Consider the following 24149-nt stretch of genomic DNA (forward strand, 5'->3'; position numbering starts at 1 on the left):
ATTTAATTTGCTTTGATTTGAGGAAAGTTTAATAATGATATTTTTGTGTATGAAGACATGAGTCTTCTTACCTTTTTTAACTGCCCAGTCATGCAAATATGTCTCTTTTATTGAAATAAAAGAATGGGGCCATCAGAAGAATGAGTTCTCAGTAAGCCAACAAGTCATCCTGTGTTAGCCTTAAGTTTTTAGTACCAAGGAACATACACTGTAAAGTCAGCATAATATAGCACAGCCATGGCCACGTTACTGTGGAGGCAGAGGCATGAGGGTCTAGAGTTACAGGCAAGACCTTCTCTCAAAGGAAATATGTAAGTCGTAGAGTAGTATTGACTGCCATTGGCCAAATTATTTAAAGTTCATGGGCCATAATTTCTTTATTTATAAATATGAAACTCTTTAAGATTTTTTTTAAAAATCAGGACAGATTCTCATGCTAGACCTCACTCTTGCTGTGTAGCTAAGAATAGTTTTGAGCTCTGCTTCTCCTTCCTGTACTTCTGAGTGCTGAGATACTAGGCACATGCCACACCTAACTAATTGATTATTTGAATTGTGAAGTAGAGTGATAGGCTCAAGCCCCACTAAATTATTCTGAGTTTTCTACCTATGTTTCAACTAGGGCACCTTCATTTCTTTCTGTTTTTAATTTTGAATGGATGTTTAGTAACCTATATGATTTTCAACTTCTAACATATATTCTATTATTTACTTACAATATCTATTGAATATATTCCAAATAAATAACCTAATAATTGAAATAAAAAGATTTGGAAATGTTATTTATATATAATATAGTTTAAAAACTGCTTTGTTGTGCATGTGTGCACTTGAGTGTATATATGTGTACCACATACTTGCAGGAGCCCATGGAGGCCAGAAGAAAACATTCAGTCTCCTGGAACTGGAGTTAAAGATGGTTGTGAGCTACTATGTGGGTGTTGGAAACCAAACCCAGGTCCTCTACAAGAGCACCCAGGGTTTATAACCACTGAACCATCTCTCTAGCCCTCCACATTTAAACTTCAAGTCTCTTTTTTTGTTACTCATGTATATCAGGGTTTCTTAGTTTCAGTGTTTGTGTGCTAGGTAACGCATTTTGTCCTTTTTGTTTGTTTTTGAGGTAAAGTTTCACTAATGTAACATTGATGGCCTGGAACTCTCTCTGTAGGTCAAGGCAGCCTCAAACTAGTCATTAAAGGCATGTGCCACCATACTTGATCCTAGATAGTTCTTCATTGTGAAGAACTGTTGTACTGGTTACTTTCTGTTTCTGTGATAAAACACCATGACTAAAGCAACTCATAGAGGAAGGGTTTATTTGGGCTTGTGGTTCCAGAGGGATGAGTCCCTCATGTCATGGTGGGGAGGCATGGCAGCAGGTGGACACGGTGGCTGGAGCAGAAAGGTGAGAACTCATGTCTCGAATTGCAAACACAAAGCAGATTTGAATAAACTAGAAATTATGGGAGCCATTAAATTCTCAAAGCCTTTTCGTGGCATACTTCTTCTAACAAGGCCAACATCCTAAGCCACTCCAAATGGCCATCAGCTGAGGACCAACTTCTCAGAATACATGAGTTGTGAGGGGCATTCTCATTCAAACCACCATAGTTATCCTCTGTATTATTCCAGTTACTAGTGTGTTTATGGTGTTTGACATTCTTTATCCAGAATATACCAGTGGCTCCTCTTTCTCATTCTGCATTACTAATTGCAGCAACTAAAAATGCATTTAGACATTGTTGACTGTCTGTTGACTGATATAAGGGGGGACAAGAGAGAGGGAGACAGCATTGCCTTTGTTGATGAAAATGGATATTTAGCGTTATTTCTTCATAGATTAAATATCTGTGTCATAATTTTTCAATTTGCAATTTAGAGATCTTAGAGTTTTATTTTACTTACTATGTTGTATGTAAATAGGGTAAACTACCACTGGAATAACAATGTTTCTTTAGTTATGGTGCTCAAGTGAGAAATTTTACATTTAGTCTGGAGCACTTTCCTTATCCTTACTCCTAATTTTAGCTGTTTTTTTTTTTTTTTAATGATATGTGGATGTGTGTGTGTTTGAGTGCTTGTGCTCAAGTGTGCACAGGTGCATGTGCATTTGTTGAAGCAGGACAAGTGCCATTTGTCTACCTCCAAAACACAGTTTCTCACTGGTATGGAGTACACAAATTAGTCGATACTGGCTAGCCAGCAAGTGCCAACTATTCTGTCTCCATCTCTCCAGCATATCCTGCATTTTCACATAGGTTCTAGGGATCAAATTCAGGGTTTTTTTGTGTTTGTAAAGGCGAGAGCTTTGCCAACTGAGCCATCTGTTCCTGTTTAGTTTTTAAATTAATATAAGTGGAACTACAGAGACTGTTCAGTGGGTAAAAGCGTTTATTCTTGTGAGCATGAAAAACTAAGTTCAAATCCTCAGTACCCACGTTAGTAGTGAAGCGCACCAGAGAACCCAGGTTCCATTCTAAACACCCACATGCAGCTCACAACCATCTGTAATGCTAGTTCCAAGGGATCTGTTGCCCTTTTCGGGCTTCCATAGACACTAGGCATGTACTTTGTCCACAGGCTAATTGCAGGCAAAATCCATATGCATGAAATAAAAATTAAGTGCTTCGAATTGAAGCTATTAGAAATAAAAGCCTCAGTATAAGAAAAATAGAGGTAGTATAGAGAGCTATGAAGCGATAGTGGCTCCAGTTGCCTCTTTGGAATACTCACTTTACAGTTCTTTGGTGTGTGCAGGAGTCCTTGTGGCATTTAGGTTTGCCCTAAGAATTAGCCTGCACTTAAAGCTATCCTGCAAGTCAACCAAGTACTTCTTCCATCTTCCATTAGTACTTTTTGGCAGGTTGCATATGAAAACAAAATATTATAAAAGTAATTCTAATGTTTTTGGTTTTGTTTTGTTTTGTAGCTTTTTTATGCATTCCAAGATGACCGGTATCTTTACATGGTGATGGAGTACATGCCTGGTGGAGACCTTGTAAACCTGATGAGCAACTATGATGTGCCTGAAAAATGGGCGCGATTCTATACTGCAGAAGTAGTTCTTGCATTGGATGCAATCCATTCCATGGGTTTTATTCATAGGTAACGATAGCAGTGCTTTCAGTTTCCTAATTTTTTGAAAGGAGTAGTGAAAGAGAACTTAAACATCACTTGATTAATGTTTCCTACTCCCAACCTTCCTAATTTCCTCCCCTGTGACACAGATGGAATTCTAGTGCATTTAGTTTCATCTTGTTGTAAATACATTCTTTAATAATCTTAGTCTAGCTTTTATATTGTATATTAAAATATAAAAACTATAAAGTGATTTCCAAACGTTATGTGATAAGCATTTTTATTACCATATTATAAATAATAGATTTGTTATATTTCACACCTATATAAAATATATTTTGGTCATTCACTACCCATTTCCCATTTATGTCCTCCTACTACTGATCTTCCTGTACCCAACTAATCTCCCTCCTACTTTAATATCTTTTAAAATCCATGACTTTTAACTGAGGTTTCTTATAGGAGTTTGGTTGAGGGGTTATTTCCAGAAACATAGGCACTTACCAGTGGCAACACCACTGAAGAAAATATCTTTCATTCCCCAGACAAACATTAACTATTAGTAGTTCCTGAGAGGACTGAGGGTGGGATTTAATTGTTTTAAGTATAGTCTATTAAGGTAGTGAATAATTAAAAATATGTTCATTGTACTTAATTTGTCCTGAAAACACCTCTTGGGTCTTATGTGCAACTACTGTATTGCATACCAGGGATCACAAATGAAAATGAATTAGATGTTATCCTGGGGTCATTCATACACTCTCTTCCTACATTTTGTCCGACTTTTATGTCTACATAATAGTGTATTTTGTGCTTAATCTCTGAAGTTACTGATTTTCTTACCATCAAACTGTAGCTGGGAGGTGGCAGCACACACTTTTAACCCCAGCACTTGGGAGGCAGAGGCAGGCAGATCTCTGAGTTTGAAACCAACCTGGTGTACAGAGTGAGTTCCAGGACTGACAGGACTACACAGAGAAACCCTGTCTGGAAAAACCAAAATAAATGAATAAAGCCGTGCCCTGTTAAAAAAGGAAGAAGAAATGACAGTATATAAAGGAATGTTTGGATGCACTTGAGCCTGTAGGTATGGGTAAGGAGCACATGCAGATTGAAGACTGCTTCATGTAGGTTAAGGGTACTTGATCTGAAGAAACTGTTTCGTAGCCTTTATCAGTGTCTGATCTGTTTTAGCAATACTCTGTTGTTTGTTTTTCTATCCCTCAGAGATGTAAAGCCTGATAACATGCTGCTGGATAAGTCTGGACATTTGAAGTTAGCAGATTTTGGTACTTGTATGAAGATGAATAAGGTTAATTTAAAAATTCTAATTTTATTTTCTAAATCAAGATCGTATTTCCTTAAAAAATGCTATTAAGAATTCACTAGCCAGCTGGGTGGTGGTGACATATACCTTTAATCCAAGTTCTTGCAAGGCAGAGACAGGAGTATCTCTGAGTTTGAGACCAGCCTAGTCTACAGCCAGGGCTATACAGAGAAACCCTGTACACACACAAAGAATTCATTAACCATATCTGGATTTGTCCAAAATCAGTGTGACCCTATTTGTTGTTCTTATACTGTGGTTTCAGTGTTGTATTAGTAACTTGTCACTATTTTATTTTCCCTCTCTATCTAGAGTAAATGTAGATTGTGAGATTTATTAAATCTTTCATAACAACTCTGTCACATACACTACTGGTAACTAGAAATGGAATTAGTGTAAATGTCACTGAGTTAAAATTAAGACTTTCATAAAATTTGATTTAGATGTTTCAGAAATATTTTATGAATACTTTAGTTGCCTTCTCTTAACATACACAAAAATTTATGGCTCAGTTTAAAAGTGAGTTGTAAGAGGAACTTATGCTCACTTTTTTGTTGTTGTCTAAACAAACAAACAAAACAACAACAAGGTTTTCCTATGTAGCCTTGACTGTCTTGGATATTCTCTTTGTAGACCAAGCTGGCCTTGAACTCAACAGAGATCCGCCTACCTCTGTCTCCCTGAGTGCTGGGATTACAGGCCCCCTGCGCCTGGCTCATTCACTATTTGTATAACAATAGTAATATATATATATATATAACCAAAAGGGAAAATATGCAATCTTTTTTCTTTGGTTATAACGGTGTATGCATTTTAGTTTTACAACAGAGTAACTAGAAATACGTAGTTGTCATTTTGAAAGGTAAATTGATTAAAAGGAAACATTACATGAGAACTATTTGTCAACATTTATTTTTAGTTAATTGCATTAATAAAGTAGGTAAAATAAATAATTTTGGAAGAGGATATCATAGTTCGTGTTAACACTATTAAGCCCTTATGCCTTATGTACTGCTCCATTTCATATCTATACATTAGCTTTTGTATATTTTTATCACAGTTTCTAGCACAGTTAAGTTGGTCAGATATTTTGATTAAATAATGAAATCATGGCACATGCCTTTAATCCCAGCACTCGGGAGGCAGAGGCAGGCGGATCGCTGTGAGTTCGAGGCCAGCCTGGTCTACAAAGCGAGTTCAGGATAGTCAAGGCTACACAGAGAAACCCTGTCTCAAAAAAAAAAAAAAGAAAGAAAGAAAGAAAGAAAGAAAGAAATCAGTATTTATGTGCTGTAAAATGCTTTGGTATGTAATCCTTTCAATCTCTTTGCCTTGATTTGTCTCTGCAATTAATATGCAGTCATTATATTGGCAGTTAGTAGAGTAAGAAATGGTGGAATCTAAGAGTGTTACAGAACAAAAAAGCCTGAGTTTATGCACGCATTAATATTTATATAATATTATGTTACATACAGTGTGTATCTATGATTTAGGAAGACTTACTCATTTAAGTTTGTAGTTAAACATATTTTTTGTTAGAATACAGAAGTGAGTTTTACTGTGCTGTGTCCATACATTATCCTTTGTTCTTATTCATCCGCAGCACCCTGTGCCTCCTTATTGGTCCCTCTCTTCTCCCTGAATAGTCCCCTCTTCTGTTTTCATGTTATATGTATTCCGTTATCACTCTTCTCCCTTTGCCTTCTCTCCTCTCATGGTATCTTTTCTGCCTTGACATTGCACACAGGTGTGCGTATGTACATACACAAACACACACACATACACACACACATATGCACACATACAAACTTAATCCTAGATTCAACATATGAGAGAAAACTTGCATTTGTCTTTGTAAGTCTGACTTTGCTTCACATAACCTCTAGATTCCACTTAAGTTGCTGTGATTTCATTTTTTATATAGCTGGATAAAATCTCATTGTTTATGTACTCCATTGTTTTTATTCATCTAATGATGGATATCTAGACTGTTTGTTAATAATTGTGAATAATGTGTTAATTTGATCTATTATATAACCCAGTTCTTTTGGATTATATTAAGAAGAAAACCATTGAAAATGATTATATCCTAATTCAGGCTTGCTGCTTCTTTTAGGAAGGTATGGTACGATGTGATACAGCAGTTGGAACACCTGATTATATTTCACCTGAAGTATTAAAATCCCAAGGTGGTGATGGCTATTATGGACGAGAGTGTGACTGGTGGTCAGTTGGGGTATTTTTATATGAAATGCTTGTAGGTGAGTAAAGCAGGGTTTTTTTAGTTGGGATGTGTGTGTATGTGTGTATGTTTAAATTTATTTTATTTTATGTGTATGGGTAGTTTGTGTGTGCACCATGTGCATACCTGGTGTCTGCACAGTCCAGAAGAAGGTGGGGAACAGAACTAGGTTCTGTGTGAGAGCAGCAGTGTTCTTAGCTGCTGAGGTAGCTCTTCAGCTCCTATTTTGTTTTGTTTAAGCATCTACTGTTTTTCATCCCAAACTCACCACTTGGCTTTCTCTCATATAATACTTACTATATAAGCAGTGTTAATTTGTAGTAAATAAACAGGATCACTAACCTGTTTTGTCTGTGTTTTAAAGGCTGTTTATAGGCTAACCTTGTGATACGTTAACTTTTCTGTATTAAATGTATACTTTTAGTTTAACAAATACTTAATGGGATTTTTTTTTTAATCGGGTAACTGATTGTTCCTTTAAAATATATATTTTTGTAAATGTGTTTCTTTGGTTTTCATTTTTCCTGTCAAATTTTTCAGGTGACACACCTTTTTATGCAGATTCTTTGGTTGGGACTTACAGTAAAATTATGAACCATAAAAATTCACTTACTTTTCCTGATGATAATGACATATCCAAAGAGGCAAAAAATCTCATTTGTGCCTTCCTTACCGACAGGTAAATACTTTTGACACTTGAGCTTCCTTTTGTTACTGTTATTGTGTGTGTGCTGATGCCCCAGCATACAGGTCAGCCCTCCTGTCCTCTCTAATCCAGGTTGTCAGGCACGCACAGGTGTGTGTTTTCCCCGCTCAGCCCTCTCAGTGAAGCCTGACGTAAGGTTAGGGTGTTCTGATGTCCTTTCTGGCTATCAGCTTAGTGCACATAAGCAGTCAGAGATGGCCAGATAAGCTTTTTCTTTTCTTGTATTTTAACTTGACTAATTATCAGACTTTTTTTATTTTTCCCTTCCCACACAGCCCTGCCTGTCCTAGGAACTCTTAAACCAGACTGGCCTTGAACTCAGAGACCTGCCTCTGTCTCCCAAGTGCTGGGGTTAAAGTTATGTGACACCATAGATTTTTTTTTTCCTTCGTGCATTGAAACCTCTGTAATTTGGTGCATTTTTCATCACTGATCTGCACTAATGTAAAGCTTGTTCCCCTTAGTTATGTAAAAGTGTAGCACACCTTCAGTTTATGAGTTTCTATTATTAACATGAATACTCTTCTGTAGACATAGTTATGGCTGTTATGTTTTCCAGCTGCAACAAGTGTTTATAAGCTTATGTGTTTTTGAAAAAAAAATGGAACACTGCATACATTTTTGTAGTTCACTGTGATGTTTATGTTTGCAGTGCTGGAAATTGAACCTAGGACTTACGATGTGAGACAGGAAAAGTGGGAGATTAGGTCAATGGCATATTTGCATAAGAACTTGGATTTAATTCTATTTAATGAACAAAACAATTAAATGACCTTTAAAGATTATATTTAATGTTGGTTGTATATTGTTAATTTAAGTAGTAACAGAAGCCTAGTACTTATAAATAGATTTCAATTTGAGATTTACTTTAATTAAAATTATTTTATGTCCATTAGAGCTTGAAAAACAGTTTTTAGATTCTTACATCTGAGTGTAAGGAACTGTCTTGTGCTGTGTATTTGGTGCTAGCCATATAAGAACCAGCACGTTACATGATGCCTGCCTCAGGTAACCTCATAGTTCTTTTGGAAGAAAATAGGCAAACATTATGCAGAGAAAGAGTCAGCGAACATTGTTAACAAATGCTACACATGGAAAAGCACGTTTTTAACTTTTAAGAGTGTCCGTTAAGGTCTGCTAGAGAACATGTAGCGCTGAGCTCTCTTCACGTCAGGTGAAGACCAGCTTTACTCCATGGTGCTTTTCAACAGGGAGCTGGTGATGGTTGTGTGTTTTGTTCTGTTCGTGGTAAGGCATGAGTGGCTGTTACACTACACACTGAGCCCAGGGCTTTATGCCCTCTGAGTCAGTGTTCTGCCACTGAACTACGGGCTCAGTGTAACTCTAGCTGGCCTTGACTTTGCAGTCCTCCTGCCTCTATACATACTGTCAAGATACAGTCATTTCCCCCATGTCCTGCTTTGTCATTATCAGGTTTAATCAATTAAAAATGCTGAATAATTTTTTAAAATGAAGTGAAAATTAAAATTTTAAACGTATTTCTGAATCTTTGATAGAATTTGATATGAATTAAAGTTGTTATCCAAAAACTTTAGAACTTTCCCACAAACTTAAAAAAGAGTCAAGAAAAGCCATTGTGTTTAGCTTATCAGATAAATCTGTTCATCTGGATTTTCATTAAGAATAGAAAAGAGGGGGCTGGAGAGATGGCTCAGCTGTTAAGAGCACTGACTGCTCTTCCAAAGGTCCTGAGTTCAATTCCTAGCAACCACATGGTGACTCACAACCATCTATCTATAATGTGATCTCATGCCCTCTTCTGGCCTGCAGGTAGACCACTGTATACATAATAAATAAATAAATCTTAATTAAAAAAAAAAAAAGAATAGAAAAGAGGAACAAGTCTGGGCTTTGATGTTTTTTCTTTAAAAAATTTTTATTTTCATAGCCAGGTATGCTGGTGCACACCTTTAATCCCAACGCTTGGGGAGGCAGAGGCAGACGGATCTCTGAGTTTGAAGCCAGCCTGGTCTAGAAAGCCAAGGCTACATAGAGGGAAGAACCCTGTCTCAAAAAACAAAACAAAAAAAATTTTTTTTTCTTAATGTCAGTCTGCTCTTTATTTTCTGAAAATTTTGCCAATAATGGATTTTTAACATGGCTGATCTGCTCATGTTTAGGTTTCTGTCACAAAGAAACTTAGATCTAAGTTATAATAACACCTTAAATAATTAATTACTTTTCTCCTTCTCCCTCTATTTAGAGAAGTGAGATTGGGCAGAAATGGTGTAGAGGAAATTAAACGTCATCTCTTCTTCAAAAATGATCAATGGGCTTGGGAGACCCTCCGAGACAGTAAGTTATGATCTCGAACATTAGTGAGGGTTTGAGATTCGTTGCAGAAAGTCACTAATTATCTGGGTCCAGTTCACAGTACTGTGTAAACATTGTGTAAACCTAGTTAAAAGGGATATTTGATACTGTGGAGAACAGTGGGAATGGAGCTAGGCTCCACAGTCCTAGTTGGTAATTGAGCGTTTTTGAGTTGTTCTTCATCTAGACTTAGTCCTTTCTATATGAAAAAGATCAGTAATTAGGAACAAATGAAATCAAATGTTTTCTATTATAAAAAGATATTTTTCTCTTACTTTAATTAAAACTTAAGCTGTCAGGTGGCTATGTTACTGCTAAGTCCAGAGTATAATTCAGTTTTATTTATGTGGACATTGGAACTTGTGGTATAATTGATTTCATTAGGGCTTTGCAGATTGCAGTTGTGAAATATTTATTTCTGGCATTTAATTTTTAGTCATTGTAGAACATTTACTTATTTTTTTTATAAAACAAAGTTAAAATTATAAGTTGATCTGAAGAAAACTGTAACACAATTATATTAAAATTATATTTATATATAAAACATAATATATGTATGTAATATGTTATAATATATAAGCACCAATTTATATATCACCAAAGATGACCCAGATTTAGAAGACTTAAGAATTCATCTTTTTCCATATTGAGGTTTTAGAAGGTTTTTTCCTTTTTTATTTATCAAAAGAAGAATACTGCTGTTAGGTCATTAGCCATGAACAGTAATAGAAATGAGCTCTCCTGGATAGTATTAGGAACATTAGGACTGTGGAATTCATTGAGACAGTGAATAGTAGTTCTTACTTGATGGTGAAATTTTTAATTAATTTTGAAGAAAGTGGGTGGTACAGATTTTCTAGTTTTAGTGATGTATTCTATTTATCAGAGATTACTAAAAGAAACAGTTACATTGCTTACATATATTGTCCTATACTATAAAATTATTCACTGAGAAGAAGGGAAAAAAAATTACTCCAGAGGTCAATATAGATTGTACTATATCCAGGAGTGTCACTGACTGTGTGCTTACAGGCTTATTAGAGAAGCTACGGCAGCAGCTGCAGCCAGGGGACAGCGTGCTCTATTAATAAGTGTGATGTCATTGTTCTTAGGCTGCAGAGTAGTTTTTTTTTTTTGTTTTTTGTTTTTGGTTTTTCGAGACAGGGTTTCTCTGTGTAGCCTTGGCCATCCTGGAATCACTTTGTAGACCAGGCTGGCCTCGAACTCACAGCGATCCACCTGCCTCTGCCTCCTGAGTGCTAGGATTAAAGGCGTGCGCCACCACGCCTGGCTTGCAGAGTAGATTTTTGCTAGAGAGCAGTAAGCAGGAAATGAGGCAGAAAGTTACATTGAAAAGCTTTGTTCTGTATTCATACGTGCTTTCAGTAAAGCTTAGGAAGGCTAAAAGTAAAAAATTTAAAAACTATATAAGAGAAGAAATATATTTGAAACCCTTGTGCAGGCCAAGCATGATTTTATTCCAGGTGTTGGAAGAACAAAAGTATCAAACCAAGTTTCCCCTTGTGCAGCTCATAGTTATATGGAAATTGGGGTCCACATCCCTGTCACTTTTATTATAACCCTGCATATCATTAATAAAACTGCCTTTACTTATGCAAATAGTGAGCTTATAGCTTTAAATCAAATGAAATGTATACTTAAAGATGATTACTGTCTTTTATGATTTTATTAGTATTGTCATTTCTCTATGTTTTAAAGATCTGCATTGCTGTCTGTTTTTTAGAGAGTTTTTTTTTTTTTTTTTGCTTTTGTTTGTTGGTGAGCATGAAGTCTAGGATTTTGTGCATTCCAAGCAAGCACTCTGCCATTGAGTCACATGCCTACCTTTATGGTTTTGTTATAGTCTTAGATTCAGCATACTTAGGAGCATTTTTGTATTTTTTTCTAAACTTAATCTGTTCTGCTGTGTGATTATTGAAAAATTAAAAGCTGTAGCACTTACTATCACATTTTCTTCTCCTTCCCTCTTCCTGCCCTTCTTCACAGCCCTCTCCTAAAATACCAAGAATGCTTTCTTCTGAACTGAACTTCCTGACCTAATAACTTATAATGGTTATTAGTCCTTTTAAATATTTCCTTATTTTTACTGTCTGAATGTTTGGTTACATGTATGTATGTGCAATATGTGTGTGCCTGGTGCCTGCAGTGATAAGAGGAAGGCATTGCATTGCTAGACCTGAAACAATAGAGAGTTGTCTGCTGCCATGTGGATACTGGGTGTCAAACAGGCTCCCAAAGAGCAGCCAGTACTCCTTTTTTAAAAAAGTATCTATTTGTTTATTATATTTACAGTGTTCTGCCTACAAAAACACCTGCAAGCCAAACAGGGCACCAGGTCTCACTAGGGATAGTTGTGAGCCACCATGTAGTTGCTGGGACTTGAACTCAGGACCTCTGAAGAGAACACAGTGCTCTTTTGAGCCATCTCTCCAGCCCCAGCCAGTACTGTTAATGGCTGAGCATCTCTACAGTTCTAGTTATTAGTACTTTTAATTTTTTTGAATTTCTATTTTTCTTTGGTAAAATTGCTTTCTTTTACAACTAGTTTTACCACTTAAATGTTTTAAAGTAATAATAACAGTCTCCTGTCAACCTGTTTTTGTTGTTGTTGTTGTTTTGTTTTTTTGAGTTTTTTTGGCTGTGTGGTACACCCTATCTCCTAGTCTCCTGAATCTGTTTGCCTTTTAAAGGTATAAGATGTTAAATTATAAAGAAGAAATGACAAGAGTGTGAGATTAAGACTAAAGAAGTGAAAATACCCTCTCCCCTGGAAAAGCCTAATCACACTGTAAGCACACTATGAGCCATTAACAGTGCAGGGATGCAGATCTAAACCTGTGTGCCTCTCTAGCCCTTGATCATTGAAGAAATGTAAGAAATCAGCATGTTGCAGTTAAATTTTGTAAGAAAGTCTATGGTCTGATATTTATTACATACAACATAGTGTTAATAAAGCTATGTTAACCATAATGTGGTGGCCTGCAAAACATTTTCTCATTCATCATCTCATTGGAAATCAAGACGCTACTGTTGCTTAGTCTACCTGTAGCTGGTGAGAAATAAACAAGGCCCTGTGAGTGGCAGTCTGTCTGTTGCCTTATGTCCTATCATGTCAGTGATGAGCAAACATGCACTTTATCCTAAGTTTTATGGATTTATTAAGACACTTTCAGAATTTTACATTCTGGTGGTGAAGATTAATAATGTATTCTTATTAATAAGGTATTTAGGGCCTAACTTTCCAGTCAGGGCTCTTTAAAAGCTTGGACTTTGTTGACATTGTAATGAATTCATTTTTGTTTTAAGTAGCTTTCTTTTCGGGGAGTAAAGTGGGTATGACAAAGCCCTCTACTTGAATCATATTCAACTTTCAGTCACTAGCATCAAGTATAGTGACATTGCCATACAACCGTCTTCAATGAGTTTCTCCAAAACGTTCACCATTCCAGATTAAAAATCTTTAGTCATTAAATACTAATTTTCCTTTCTTCTTCCCAAATGGCTCTCATTAAACATTGTGTATCAGCTGGGTGGTGGTGGCACATGCCTGTAATCCCAGTGCTCGGGAGGCAGAGGCAGGCAGATCTCTGGGAGTTTGAGGCCATCCTGGTTTACAGAGCTAATCCAGGACAGCCAAGGCTACCCAGAGAAACCCTGCCTACAAAAACAAAAATTATAAACAAAACAAACATTGTGTATCTTTCTGTCTCTGGATTTGTTTATTCAGGGTACCTCATTTAAGTAGACCACCATGGTATTTACCTTTTTATGACTGGCTTGTTTGACCTAGAAGACATTTGTGTCTCGTCTTTGATGGAGTATCAGTCTTACTTTCCATTGTTTATGTGTGTGCCAGGTTTCGTTAAATCCATTTATCAACCATTAAAAATTTAGACTTCTCCACTTTCCAGCTGATTGGATCTATTCTTTAACCAATGTTAGTGCAGAAATATTTTTGTTATGTTACATTATGGCTATTTTATACCCATGTAGAGTATATATGGATACTTGGGGAAATGTCCTGTCTATTTGAATAAACTATCAACAAAGAATCATTTGCATTTCTGTGTTTAGATTTTTGAAGAATCAATCATTACCCACCCTGATGTTGTCTCATAGTAGTTTTGGTTTGAAATTTAACTCTTTTCCTCATTTTTAATTGGTTCAGTTTTTGTTTCTAATTATTCTACGCAGTTTTTAAAATCACACAGCTAAGAGAGCAGTCATCAATAAATAATCCTGGCTTTCACATTTATCTGTGTAGTTACCTTTTCCTACTTTTTCATCATACAGCTGAGATTAATTACACTGTTGACTGTATGCATTTTCATGTGGTTCTTTTGGAGGCTTTATTTTTTTTTTCAGCTTCCTAGATGTGTTTTTTTTTTTTTTAATCAGATTTGTGGAGCTCTGGCCTTTTTTGTTTGTTTGTTTGTTTTGTTTGTTTGTTTTTTGTCTGAATCCAGTGCCTTTATTTTTATTTGAAGATGAACAGGATTGACACACCTGGCAACCCCATGTTCACATCGCCGATTAGCAGGGTCTCTCCTGGCAGTGCGTCTGCACAGTGACCTCGCTCTTTAGAGCTACAGGGCATCGACAACTCTGCAGCCACCAGAACAAGCTGAACTGTCAAGGCTTAACTGAGATGGGAGCCTTGAGTTGTCTCAGTCAGGAGACAGGACCCTAAAACACACCTCAAAAGATGCCACTGCCTGGTTCTGGACCAAGTGGTTTAACCTTATTAAACCACTTATAGACAACACTAACCCTGGTCCTGGCAGAACATTGACTTTTTCAGAGTTGCTCTTCTTAAATCAACACTATAACGACTCCATCAGAATACCAAACGTCCCCCAGATAGAGCCTAACAAAACACAAACAGGATGTGACAGTGGGAAAACTCACCCTAAGACCTCAGCTCTGACTCCCTGCAGGGGAGTGGGAAGGAAGGGGAGAAACAGTGTGCTTTGCACCACTTGACAATACTGCGAGTGGGGGTTCCCCAGGATTGCTGGCCTCGGTAGCGCCTCTGCTTCCCAGACAGCTGCTCATACAGCGTGGGCACGCAGTCATCCCATCCTGCCTGGTAGCACATGCCAGCAACTAGAGTTCCCAGGTGATACTTCCTATGGACGGCTGCCTCCTTGAACTTGTGGCGGTGGTCTCCAGGCCTTTTGCTGAGGCCATCCCAGGAAATGCTGCTGGGCCTATTCTTAACCTGGGTGGGCGGCAGCACTTTGCCCAGCCACCTCTACCCCAGCGAAGGCGACACTCCTCCTGCAGGCTCAGCAGCCCGGCCCACAGGTTGATTGATGTTGGCGGGCATGGCGATGGCAGGACGGAGGACACACGCACTGAGTCTCGAGTGGACATTATTTCTTTAAATACTCTTTCTGCCTCTTTTTCTTCTTTTCTTCCAGAACTCTTATGATGCGCATGTTGGTGAATTGATGGTGTGCCACAGTTCCTTTAGGCTTTGCTTACTTTCTCATTTCAGTGCCAAGATTTCTATTTGGTTCCTTTTTCTATCTCCTGACAGTTAAGACATCATTCTCCTGCATCCTTATAGTTCAGTGTTCATAGTATCCTTTAGTGTTTATGCATATAAAGAATATTTATTATAAAGTTGTATTTCATAATTCAAATGTCTGGGATTCACCAGTGTGCTGTTTTTTGTTTGTTTGTTTCTTGTTTTGGTTTTGGTTCTTCAGAAGTTCCCTGTGAAAAAACCATACATTCTTTTTAAACAAAATATATATGCTTTGTAATTTTTTTATCATGAACTTGACACTTTGAATGTTACAGTGTTAACTCTGAAAATCAGATTATTCCTCTAAAGGTTGTTGCTTATTGTGACCTGTGAGCATTGCTTGTCCAAACCAGTTTTACAAAGTTCATGTCCCATCTTTTGTGATTACTGTGGTCTCTAATCTGTTAACCAATGAGAGAAATTTCCCGAAATACCAAAATCACGATGTTTTTAAATTTTTTCTTTGTTTTTATCTTATTAATTTATGTGTATGTGTGTATACCTGTGCATCTGAGCACCAGCAGAAGGCAAAGGAGGCCACATATACCTGCAAATTGTAATTAGAGGTAGTTGTGAACCACCTGAGGAAGGGGCTGGAAACAGAACTTGGGTCTTCTGCAAGAGTGGTAAATGCTCTTGACTGCTGTCTCATCTCTCCAGGTCTATAAGTCTCTCTCTTTATTAAACACCTCCTCTCATTTTAAGATCTGCATTAGGTTATATAGTTCTCAAGAAACTTGCTTCTCACAGTCTTTACCAACACAGTGTCTATTTCAGTAGAGAAAGGTGTTTTTTAGGGAAGCTCTTACTTTGTTGATGCCCACCAGGGTACTTGTTATTTATTAGCGAAGCCTATATTTAATTACTCTATTAATAATAAGTCAGGAAAGTAGTTACCTCTCCAACTAGTTCTCACATGATTAGGTGGCATTAAGCACAGTCTAAAGCAGGGATTTTTTTTTTTTTAAATAGAAAAACCTTGACACATTTTAAACTACTCTGATGGGCCATTGAGATACCTCATTAGGTAAAGGTGCTTGCGACCAAAGGTTGACCAGAAGTTTTTTCTCAGGATCCACAGTACCCACAAGTTGTCCTCTGACTTCCATAAAATGCCATGCTGTGGACATGTATGCGCACATAAGCAAACTGTAATATAAACTTTTAAAATATTAATATGTAAAAAAAACTGAGTTCATTGATAGCTGTAAAAGAAAATAGAGCACACTGGTTGGCGTCTTTAAAATACTACATAATTTTTTAAAATATTTATTTATTATGTATATATTTTTCTGCTGCATATATACCTACATCTCATTATAGATGGTCATGAGCCACCATGCTGGGAGTTGAACTTGGTACCTTTGGAAAAGCAGCCAGTGCTCTTAACCTCTGAGCCATCTCTCCAGCCTCTACATGATAATTTTAAAAGGAAAATTTATGTCTTAGCAATTGAATGGATAAGTCTGTTTGAGGGTATGGGAGCAAGGGCTATTGTCCTTAGCATTATAAGTTATTTAACAGTATTCATGGATTCAGATACCAATATCACTTCTCTACCCTTTCATGATGGCTACAAATGTATACACATTGTCAAATGTTATTTCGGTGGATGAAGAATTGAGGTTGACAGCTACTGTTTTAAGAGGTGATTTTGCCAGGCATGGTGGTGCACTGGCACAGGGAAGTAAGCACTCAGGAGGCAGCGGCAGGCAGGTCTCAGTGAGTTTGAGGCCATCCCAGGTGGCCTCAAAAACAAACAAAACAGTGAGACTCTGTCTTCAAAGAAAGAAGGGAAATCCTGAAGGAGGGAGGGGGAGAAGGAAGGAAAGGAAAAAAATATTAATTTTGCTGAGGCCATAGTTTACTTGCCAGGGAGCAGTGAGCTTTATTTACTTTCCATTTTATAAACTAAGGCAGCTGCTGTTCCTGGGAGGGCAGCATTATCTAGACAGGCACTTCTTTTGACCATGAAAGTAGAAAGGCTGCCTTTTTCCTTTTTGTTGCTACTGTTGGTTAATGCTACAGCTTTATTTATGCCTAAGATTAGACTTGATTGATTTTTTTTTTGGCCTGGATCCCAGTGATTCAAAGAAAAATAGCTCCCTTATGTAAGAAAGCCCATGAAACGGGCTCATTTGAACTTGCTTATATTCATCTTTTTCTCTAAAGGAAAGTTTGGTAATTGTATCTAAGGTAATGATCCAGTATTTTCTTGGGTACTCTGTCTTTACACTGAAGACTTTACTACTTGAGTTGTTTCATTCACTTTTTTCTTTGTTTATTGAGAGGGTTTCTCTGTGTAACAGCCTTGGCTGTCCTGGAACACTCTGTAGACAAGGCTGGCCTTGAACTTACAGAGATCCCCCTGCCTCTGCCTCCCTAGTATTAGGATTAAAAAAACATGTGCCACCATTGCAGCTTTATACTTAGTTTTTAGATGTACCTTTTTGTATCATATTCAAGCTCCAGAAGACATTAGTTACATTTCTATTGTATTTTGAATATTTAAATATTTAAACATTGTCACTAAGGTGACACCATTGACACTAAGATTTAACTATCATGTATGATTCCCTTCCTCCTCTCTACTAAGAAATAACTTTGATTTTTGGTTTTCTGTATAACAAATTAACAACTTAAAAAGCAATCCGATACTTAAAACTTTTTTAAAGTACACTTTGTTAAGCCATAGGTTCTAGAAATTAACTTATGCATTCCCAGATGCTTTTTGAGTATTCTAAACTATGTTGTGTTCTGTAGTAAGTCTTAATTTTGCTTGTAGCATTCAATTTAAGCTTGAAGCATAAGTAATTGCAAGTATATAATCATTTTTATTTAATTTTGAATTCTAGTCAATCTTAGTGTTATAAAAATGCATTTTATATTATGACTCACAGGCTCTTTAGAAGCAAGAAACCATCAGTATTTAGTTTGGAATTCTGTTTGCTTGCTTTAGATAAGGTCTGTCTTGTTGTTCAGTCTACCTAGCCCTGAACCCATGGGCTCATGCATTCTTGACCAACCCCTTGGGTAGCTGGGACTGCAGGTGTGCGCTGCCTGGCTGGGCTAGTGTAGTAGGTCTTTGTGCCTCTCTACTTGTATACTACGTTTGAAAAGAACAACTTTCTTTCTGTTTTTAGCTGTAGCACCAGTTGTACCTGATTTAAGTAGCGACATTGATACTAGTAATTTTGATGATTTAGAAGAAGATAAAGGAGATGAAGAAACATTTCCTATTCCTAAAGCTTTTGTTGGCAATCAGCTACCTTTTGTAGGATTTACATATTACAGCAATCGTAGGTAAGTACACCAAGCAGTAATTTAGGGGTAAGTGATAATTCTTTTATATTCACCATGTTTTCTTAAAGATAACTAAATATAATTTTTATATGAATATTTATTTCTAGTATTTCGTATTTTGGGGTTTTTTTCTGTCTCATGTTCAAAATATAGTTTTTCAGGAAAACCTATGTTGAATTATATAGTATATCTTCTAGTGAAAATAAAAGATGAAACAATTCTGTTAGGCCTGACATTTCAGTTACTTTTCTATTTAAACAGTTAAGGCTCAAAAAAATTGGAACAACATAATTTATGTACCTAGCATTTCATCACTCTATTAGTGTTACTGAAAGCCCATCTTTTTAGTTCTTGAACAATTGATTTCTTCCCCTCCCGCAAAAAAATTATAATGAGTATCCCTATGAACTATAGCATACAGTAGTACATAGAGAGGAATGTTTAACAAATAACTGGAGCCTTTATGTTTCCATCTCCTGAAAATAGGGGTAATGATCCAGCTGTGGTGGTGCACAGAATGCAAAATTTTAATGACAAGAACAAAAAAACAACAAAAAACTCGGGTTGGAGAGATGGCTCAGAGGTTAAGAGCATTAAGAGCACCGCCCTGAGTTCAATTCCCAGCAACCACATGGTGCCTCATGACTATCTGTAATGAGAACTGGTGCCTTCTTGTGATGGGCAGGCACACATGCAGGCAGAATAGAATACTGTATAAATAATAAATAAATCTTTAAAAAAAAAAAACCATTAGCTGGGTGTGGTGGCGATCGCCTTTAATGCTAGCACTCAAGAGAGGCAGAGGCAGGCAGATCTCTTGAGTTTGAGGCCAGCCTGGTCTACAAAGTGAGTCCAGGACAGCCAAGGCTACACAGAGAAACCTTGTCTCAAAAAACCGAAAAAAAAAAAAAGGTATGTATTGTATTCTTAAATATTATAGTCTTATAAATATATAGTCTAATATAAATATTTATTATTTTATTTTATATCTATGTGTATAGGTATATGTATGTGTAGACCATGCATGCTAAAATATAGTGCTTTTTAAAAGTAATTGCTTATAACATGAAAAGGTGAAAATGCAGGTGTTTTTCATAAAGAATCATCAATTGGGCATGGTGGTGCACATCTGTAGTCTGAGCACATGGAAGGTTTAGACAAAAGTATCTACAAATTGAAAGGCCAGTCTGGGCCCAATACATCTCTTCATTGAACATGAAATATATCTTATTCTCTATGTTTACTATTCATGTGACGAAGAGCAACATCCTATCTTTAAAAAGATAAAAACAGTGAACAAAATATTTCAGTAGCTTACTGTAATCTAAAAGAGTAGTTTGAATATACTTACATGAGATAGAAAATTTGTGAAAAGTTCATCCTGAGATCCAAGAGCTCTTTATTTTAAAGTGTTACTATAAAATGTGATTATCAGAATACCTTGAGTATTCAGCTGCATTCCTAATAAGATGCTATAAGTTATTCAAATGTCCACATTTTATGGAAACACAACCAATATGTGTAATAGAAAGAGACCTTGAAACACAAAAAGACAAGGTGGAAGGAGATATGGGTAGACGATATCCCTGTATTCCCTGCTGCAGTCAGAGAACCTTTTACTGCTAGTTTGGTAGAATGTGAGCTATGTAGTCTAGTAAATCTGTGTGATTCTAAGATAACTGACAGACCTAGTTCAGATTCCCTGGCAGACTTTAGTGCACTGTGGAGCTTCCTGGTTTTATGCACTTTTATTTGTGCCGTTTTATAGCAAATCTAAAACGTAAGATAGAAGGCAATGGGAGAGCCTAAAGTGTGTTGCTAATGTTTAAGAATGCCTGGAATCCTTCTCTTTCTTGGGATATTAAAGGTGAAAAATAAAAAAATACTAAAAGTTCAAAGCTTCGATGAAGTTAAAAGCAAAATTAGAAGAAACATTCTGAAGTGGCAATTTCTTTGAATTTCAACAGCAATTATTAGAGTGTTTCATGTAATAAATACCACTTTGCTTCTTGGTTTTGATGTGTCACTAATATGTTTTGATTTAAGTATGTTTAAAATTTGGCTAGTTTTTGTTTTTAATTTATCCTGTACAGTAAAAATATTGATATATTTTCCTATAGGAATGTTGAATTATAATCACGGTGTTACTTAAGAACTGTTTAATTTATATATCATGTGTTTCTAAAAAAGTTAAACTTGTACCTAATTTTCTAAAAATTAGCTAGTGTAACATAAAACAGGCACACAATACTTACTATTAGTTGCTGTATATTAAAGAGCTGTTTAATTTTTAAATTCCTTACCTTTGCCCTGTAGATACTTACCTTCAGCAAATCCCAGTGAGAACAGAACCACCTCCAATGTGGATAAAAGCTTGGTAGGTAATTCCTACTGCCAGTTTGGTGCTTATTGTTAAATTCACAGATAATGTATTCTGTATTCACAGATAATGCTGTTGAGTAAGCATATGTATTGCTTGTGAATGTGCAGTTAGTGAGTTTAGATATTTATGACACTTATTATCTATGCAATATTTATTAAATGGAATAATATCTGTTATGTATACATTATACATATATAGGCATAGTTAATAAATTATGAATTGTTCCTGATTGACAATTATTATCCTTTTAATCATCATTCCATGCTGAAAATTGTATTAAACAATAACTCCTCATTTTATCACCCTTTCCTCAGGGCCTAGTAACCATTACTCTGTTTTCTCTCCCAATGAGTTTATTCTATCATCTTCCTTTAATGGGAATTAGATACGTCTGTCTTTATGTGATAAGCTTAAGGCTTCTTTCATTTACCTTAATTCATCTACACTGTGGTGTGTATTAGACTTTCCTTCCTTTTTGAGGCTGAATAGTGTCTCAGCGGACATGTCTACTATATTTGTATATACATGCATTAAATGAAAGGAGTTAAATGAAGGGGCTTTTATGCTACAAACATCAATCAAACAGAACAGTATAGGGTGAGAAAGCACCTTTGGACTAACAGCCATTGCTCCTGTACTGCTGGGAGCAAGGAGACTTATGTTGCTGTAGCCTTTAGAAAGCCTGGCATCATAGAAGGGGACACAGAATGTAGAACAAGGGGTGTTCAGAGCAACTTCATATCTCCACCTTTCTTGATTTTTTTTGTTGTTTTATTTTTCCTTAAGGTCTCTGAGACTAATCATATATAGTACAACAGATCCAGTAATGTAATCTGTAGATTTTATGACAAAAATAGAAGGTAGATCTTTAAGACCAAAAGAGACTTGGGGAAATAGAGAATAACCAGTATTGCCTGCATAATTTAATTTGTTCATTCTTGGAATTTGTAATATATGACAAATAAGCATATTATTAAGGAACTTGGTATGTTCTAGTAACCAATTCTTTCTGTTGTTCACGTGACTGAAAAATAAGCCTACCTTCCTTCCTTTTAGGAATAATTATTTTGTTATCCTTTAAAGTGTTCTTAAAATACTTTGTACACAGGACTTTTTCCATCCACTCTCCCCCTTTGATGTTTAAGATAGGGGATTCTTGGTGTAGTCCTGGCTGTCCTGGCTTTGAATTTAGAAATCCACCCGTCTCACAGGATGCTTTTCTTGAGGATTTGGGGGTTTTGTAACACTGGGGATCAAAGGCAATGTCTTATATAAACTCGACTACTGAGCTATATCCTCATCCTCTTGACTATATGCTTTTAATCAAGAAGCAAAAGTAGCCAGGCATGGTGGTGCACATCTATAATCCCAGCACTCTGGGAGGCAGAGGCAGGTGGATCTCTGTGAGCTTGAGGCCAGCCGGGTCTACAAAGAAAGAGTTCAGGACAGCTAAGGCCACACAGAGAAGCCCTGTCTTGAAAAACCAAGGGGGGAGGGAGGCAAAAGCGTAGCAATTTTTTTAAATTGTTGTTTCTTTACATTTTTTCAAGACTTGAGATTTTTATGCATGTGTGTATACACCTGAGTGAATGTTGGTATCCCATGTGAGTGACAGTTACCTGAGGAAAATAGGAGAGCTACAGGTTCTTGTGAGCTATCCCATGTGGGTGCTAAGAACTGAACTCTGGTCCTCTTTTAGAGTAGTAAGTGCTTGTATCTACTGAGCCCTTACTGGCCTCAAACTCAGTGTCTAATCAAAGATAAACATGAACTTGATCTTTGTACCCCTCAGTCCCATGTGTTGATATTACAGGTATCAGTGACGTATCTAATCTAGTTTATGTGGTATTGAAGAGTAGATGCCAGGGTTTCATGCATTCTAGGTCAGTAGTCCTATCAACTGAGCCATTTCCACAGTACCAATTTTGGTTTGGTTTCTTGAGGTGGTATCAAATAGCTTAGGATGGTTCTTTGAACCTCTGATATTTCCGATTCCACTTCTAAACTGCCAGCAGTCATTTTAAAAAGCAAATAAAATCTTTTTCTTTTTATATATTTCCTTTTAAATATAAGAAAAGTTGTGATAGAAGAGAAAGTAGGAACGGGGGAAAGGAACTATACAAGTACTTTTTTGCTCTGGTCATTTAAAAAATATATTATTTGTGTGTGTGTGTGTGTGTGTGTGTGTGTGTGTGTGTATTTGCAGAGTCCAGATTCAATATCGTCTCTATTGCTCTCCACCTTGTTCTTTGATTCAAGGTCCCTCCCTAATCCTGTAGCTCAGTGATTGGCTAAGCTGGCTGACCAGCAAACCCCAGACATCATCCTGTCTCCTCCCTATCTAACACTGGGATTACAATCATGGGCCACCATGCCCAGCTTTTTATGTGGATGCTGTGTGGCAAGTGCTATCTGTGATATCAATATTATGTCACAAATTATTACTGTTCCTTCTAGGATCATGGTCCTTATTTCTTAAAGTTTGACATGAGTTAATTCTGCTGTGCAATACTTGATTTCTTCCCATTACCAAATATCATACTTTGTTCTCTCCTTTTGGATTCCTTGTTCTTGCTATGCCTTCTTTCTACCCCCTTCTCCCTAAGACTAATTTTGTTATCTGTTAGATCCATCTTAAAGCATTTATGTTCTTGGTAAGTTTAGAAGTGACTCCTTCTTTTCTTTAGAACATTCTGTATGCAATTTTATTATCACCACATTGTAATTATGCCTTTGTCTTTGGATTATTGTGTATTAACTAGTATGTAAAACACAAAAAAATGTACATATTGGGCCAATATATAATGTTTTGATACATATGAGTTATGCACAACTGTATTGAGAAAATACCAATTAATATTATTCAGAAAGATAAGCTAAATAATCATATTCTAAACAGCCATAAAATGTTAACAAAATGTGTTACTTTTAATCTGTCTGAACATTAACAGAATGAAGGTTTTTTTTTTTTCCAATTAAAGCAAGAAAGTTTACAGAAAACAATCTACAAGCTTGAAGAACAACTGCATAATGAAATGCAACTAAAAGATGAAATGGAGCAGAAGTGCAGGTGAGACTGTCCTTCAGTGATACTCTCATATGAGAAGTTCTGTACATATTATAAAATGTATATTCTGTAAACACCTGGAGCTATATGGAAGATGGGATATGAAAGTTGCTACTTACACACGCTCATAAAGAGTGTCTAGGCTGGAATTG

At 36.5% G+C, this 24149-nt stretch overlaps 1 protein-coding gene across 1 annotated transcript in view; it reads left to right on the forward strand.

Annotated features, from left to right (window-relative positions):
* The window catches only part of ROCK1 (Rho associated coiled-coil containing protein kinase 1), a 112165-nt gene that overhangs the window by 38746 nt on the left and 49270 nt on the right, over positions 1-24149 (forward strand). The window contains exons 5-12 of the mRNA XM_084780709.1: positions 2933-3108; positions 4309-4393; positions 6525-6669; positions 7191-7329; positions 9581-9672; positions 18388-18547; positions 20864-20924; positions 23912-24000. Of these exons, the coding sequence (XP_084636835.1) occupies positions 2933-3108; positions 4309-4393; positions 6525-6669; positions 7191-7329; positions 9581-9672; positions 18388-18547; positions 20864-20924; positions 23912-24000 (947 nt within the window). The remainder of the gene's footprint in view (positions 1-2932; positions 3109-4308; positions 4394-6524; positions 6670-7190; positions 7330-9580; positions 9673-18387; positions 18548-20863; positions 20925-23911; positions 24001-24149) is intronic.

Source organism: Acomys minous, assembly GCF_964271855.1.
Source record: "Acomys minous genome assembly, chromosome: 4".
NCBI classification, from domain to species: Eukaryota; Metazoa; Chordata; class Mammalia; order Rodentia; family Muridae; genus Acomys; species Acomys minous.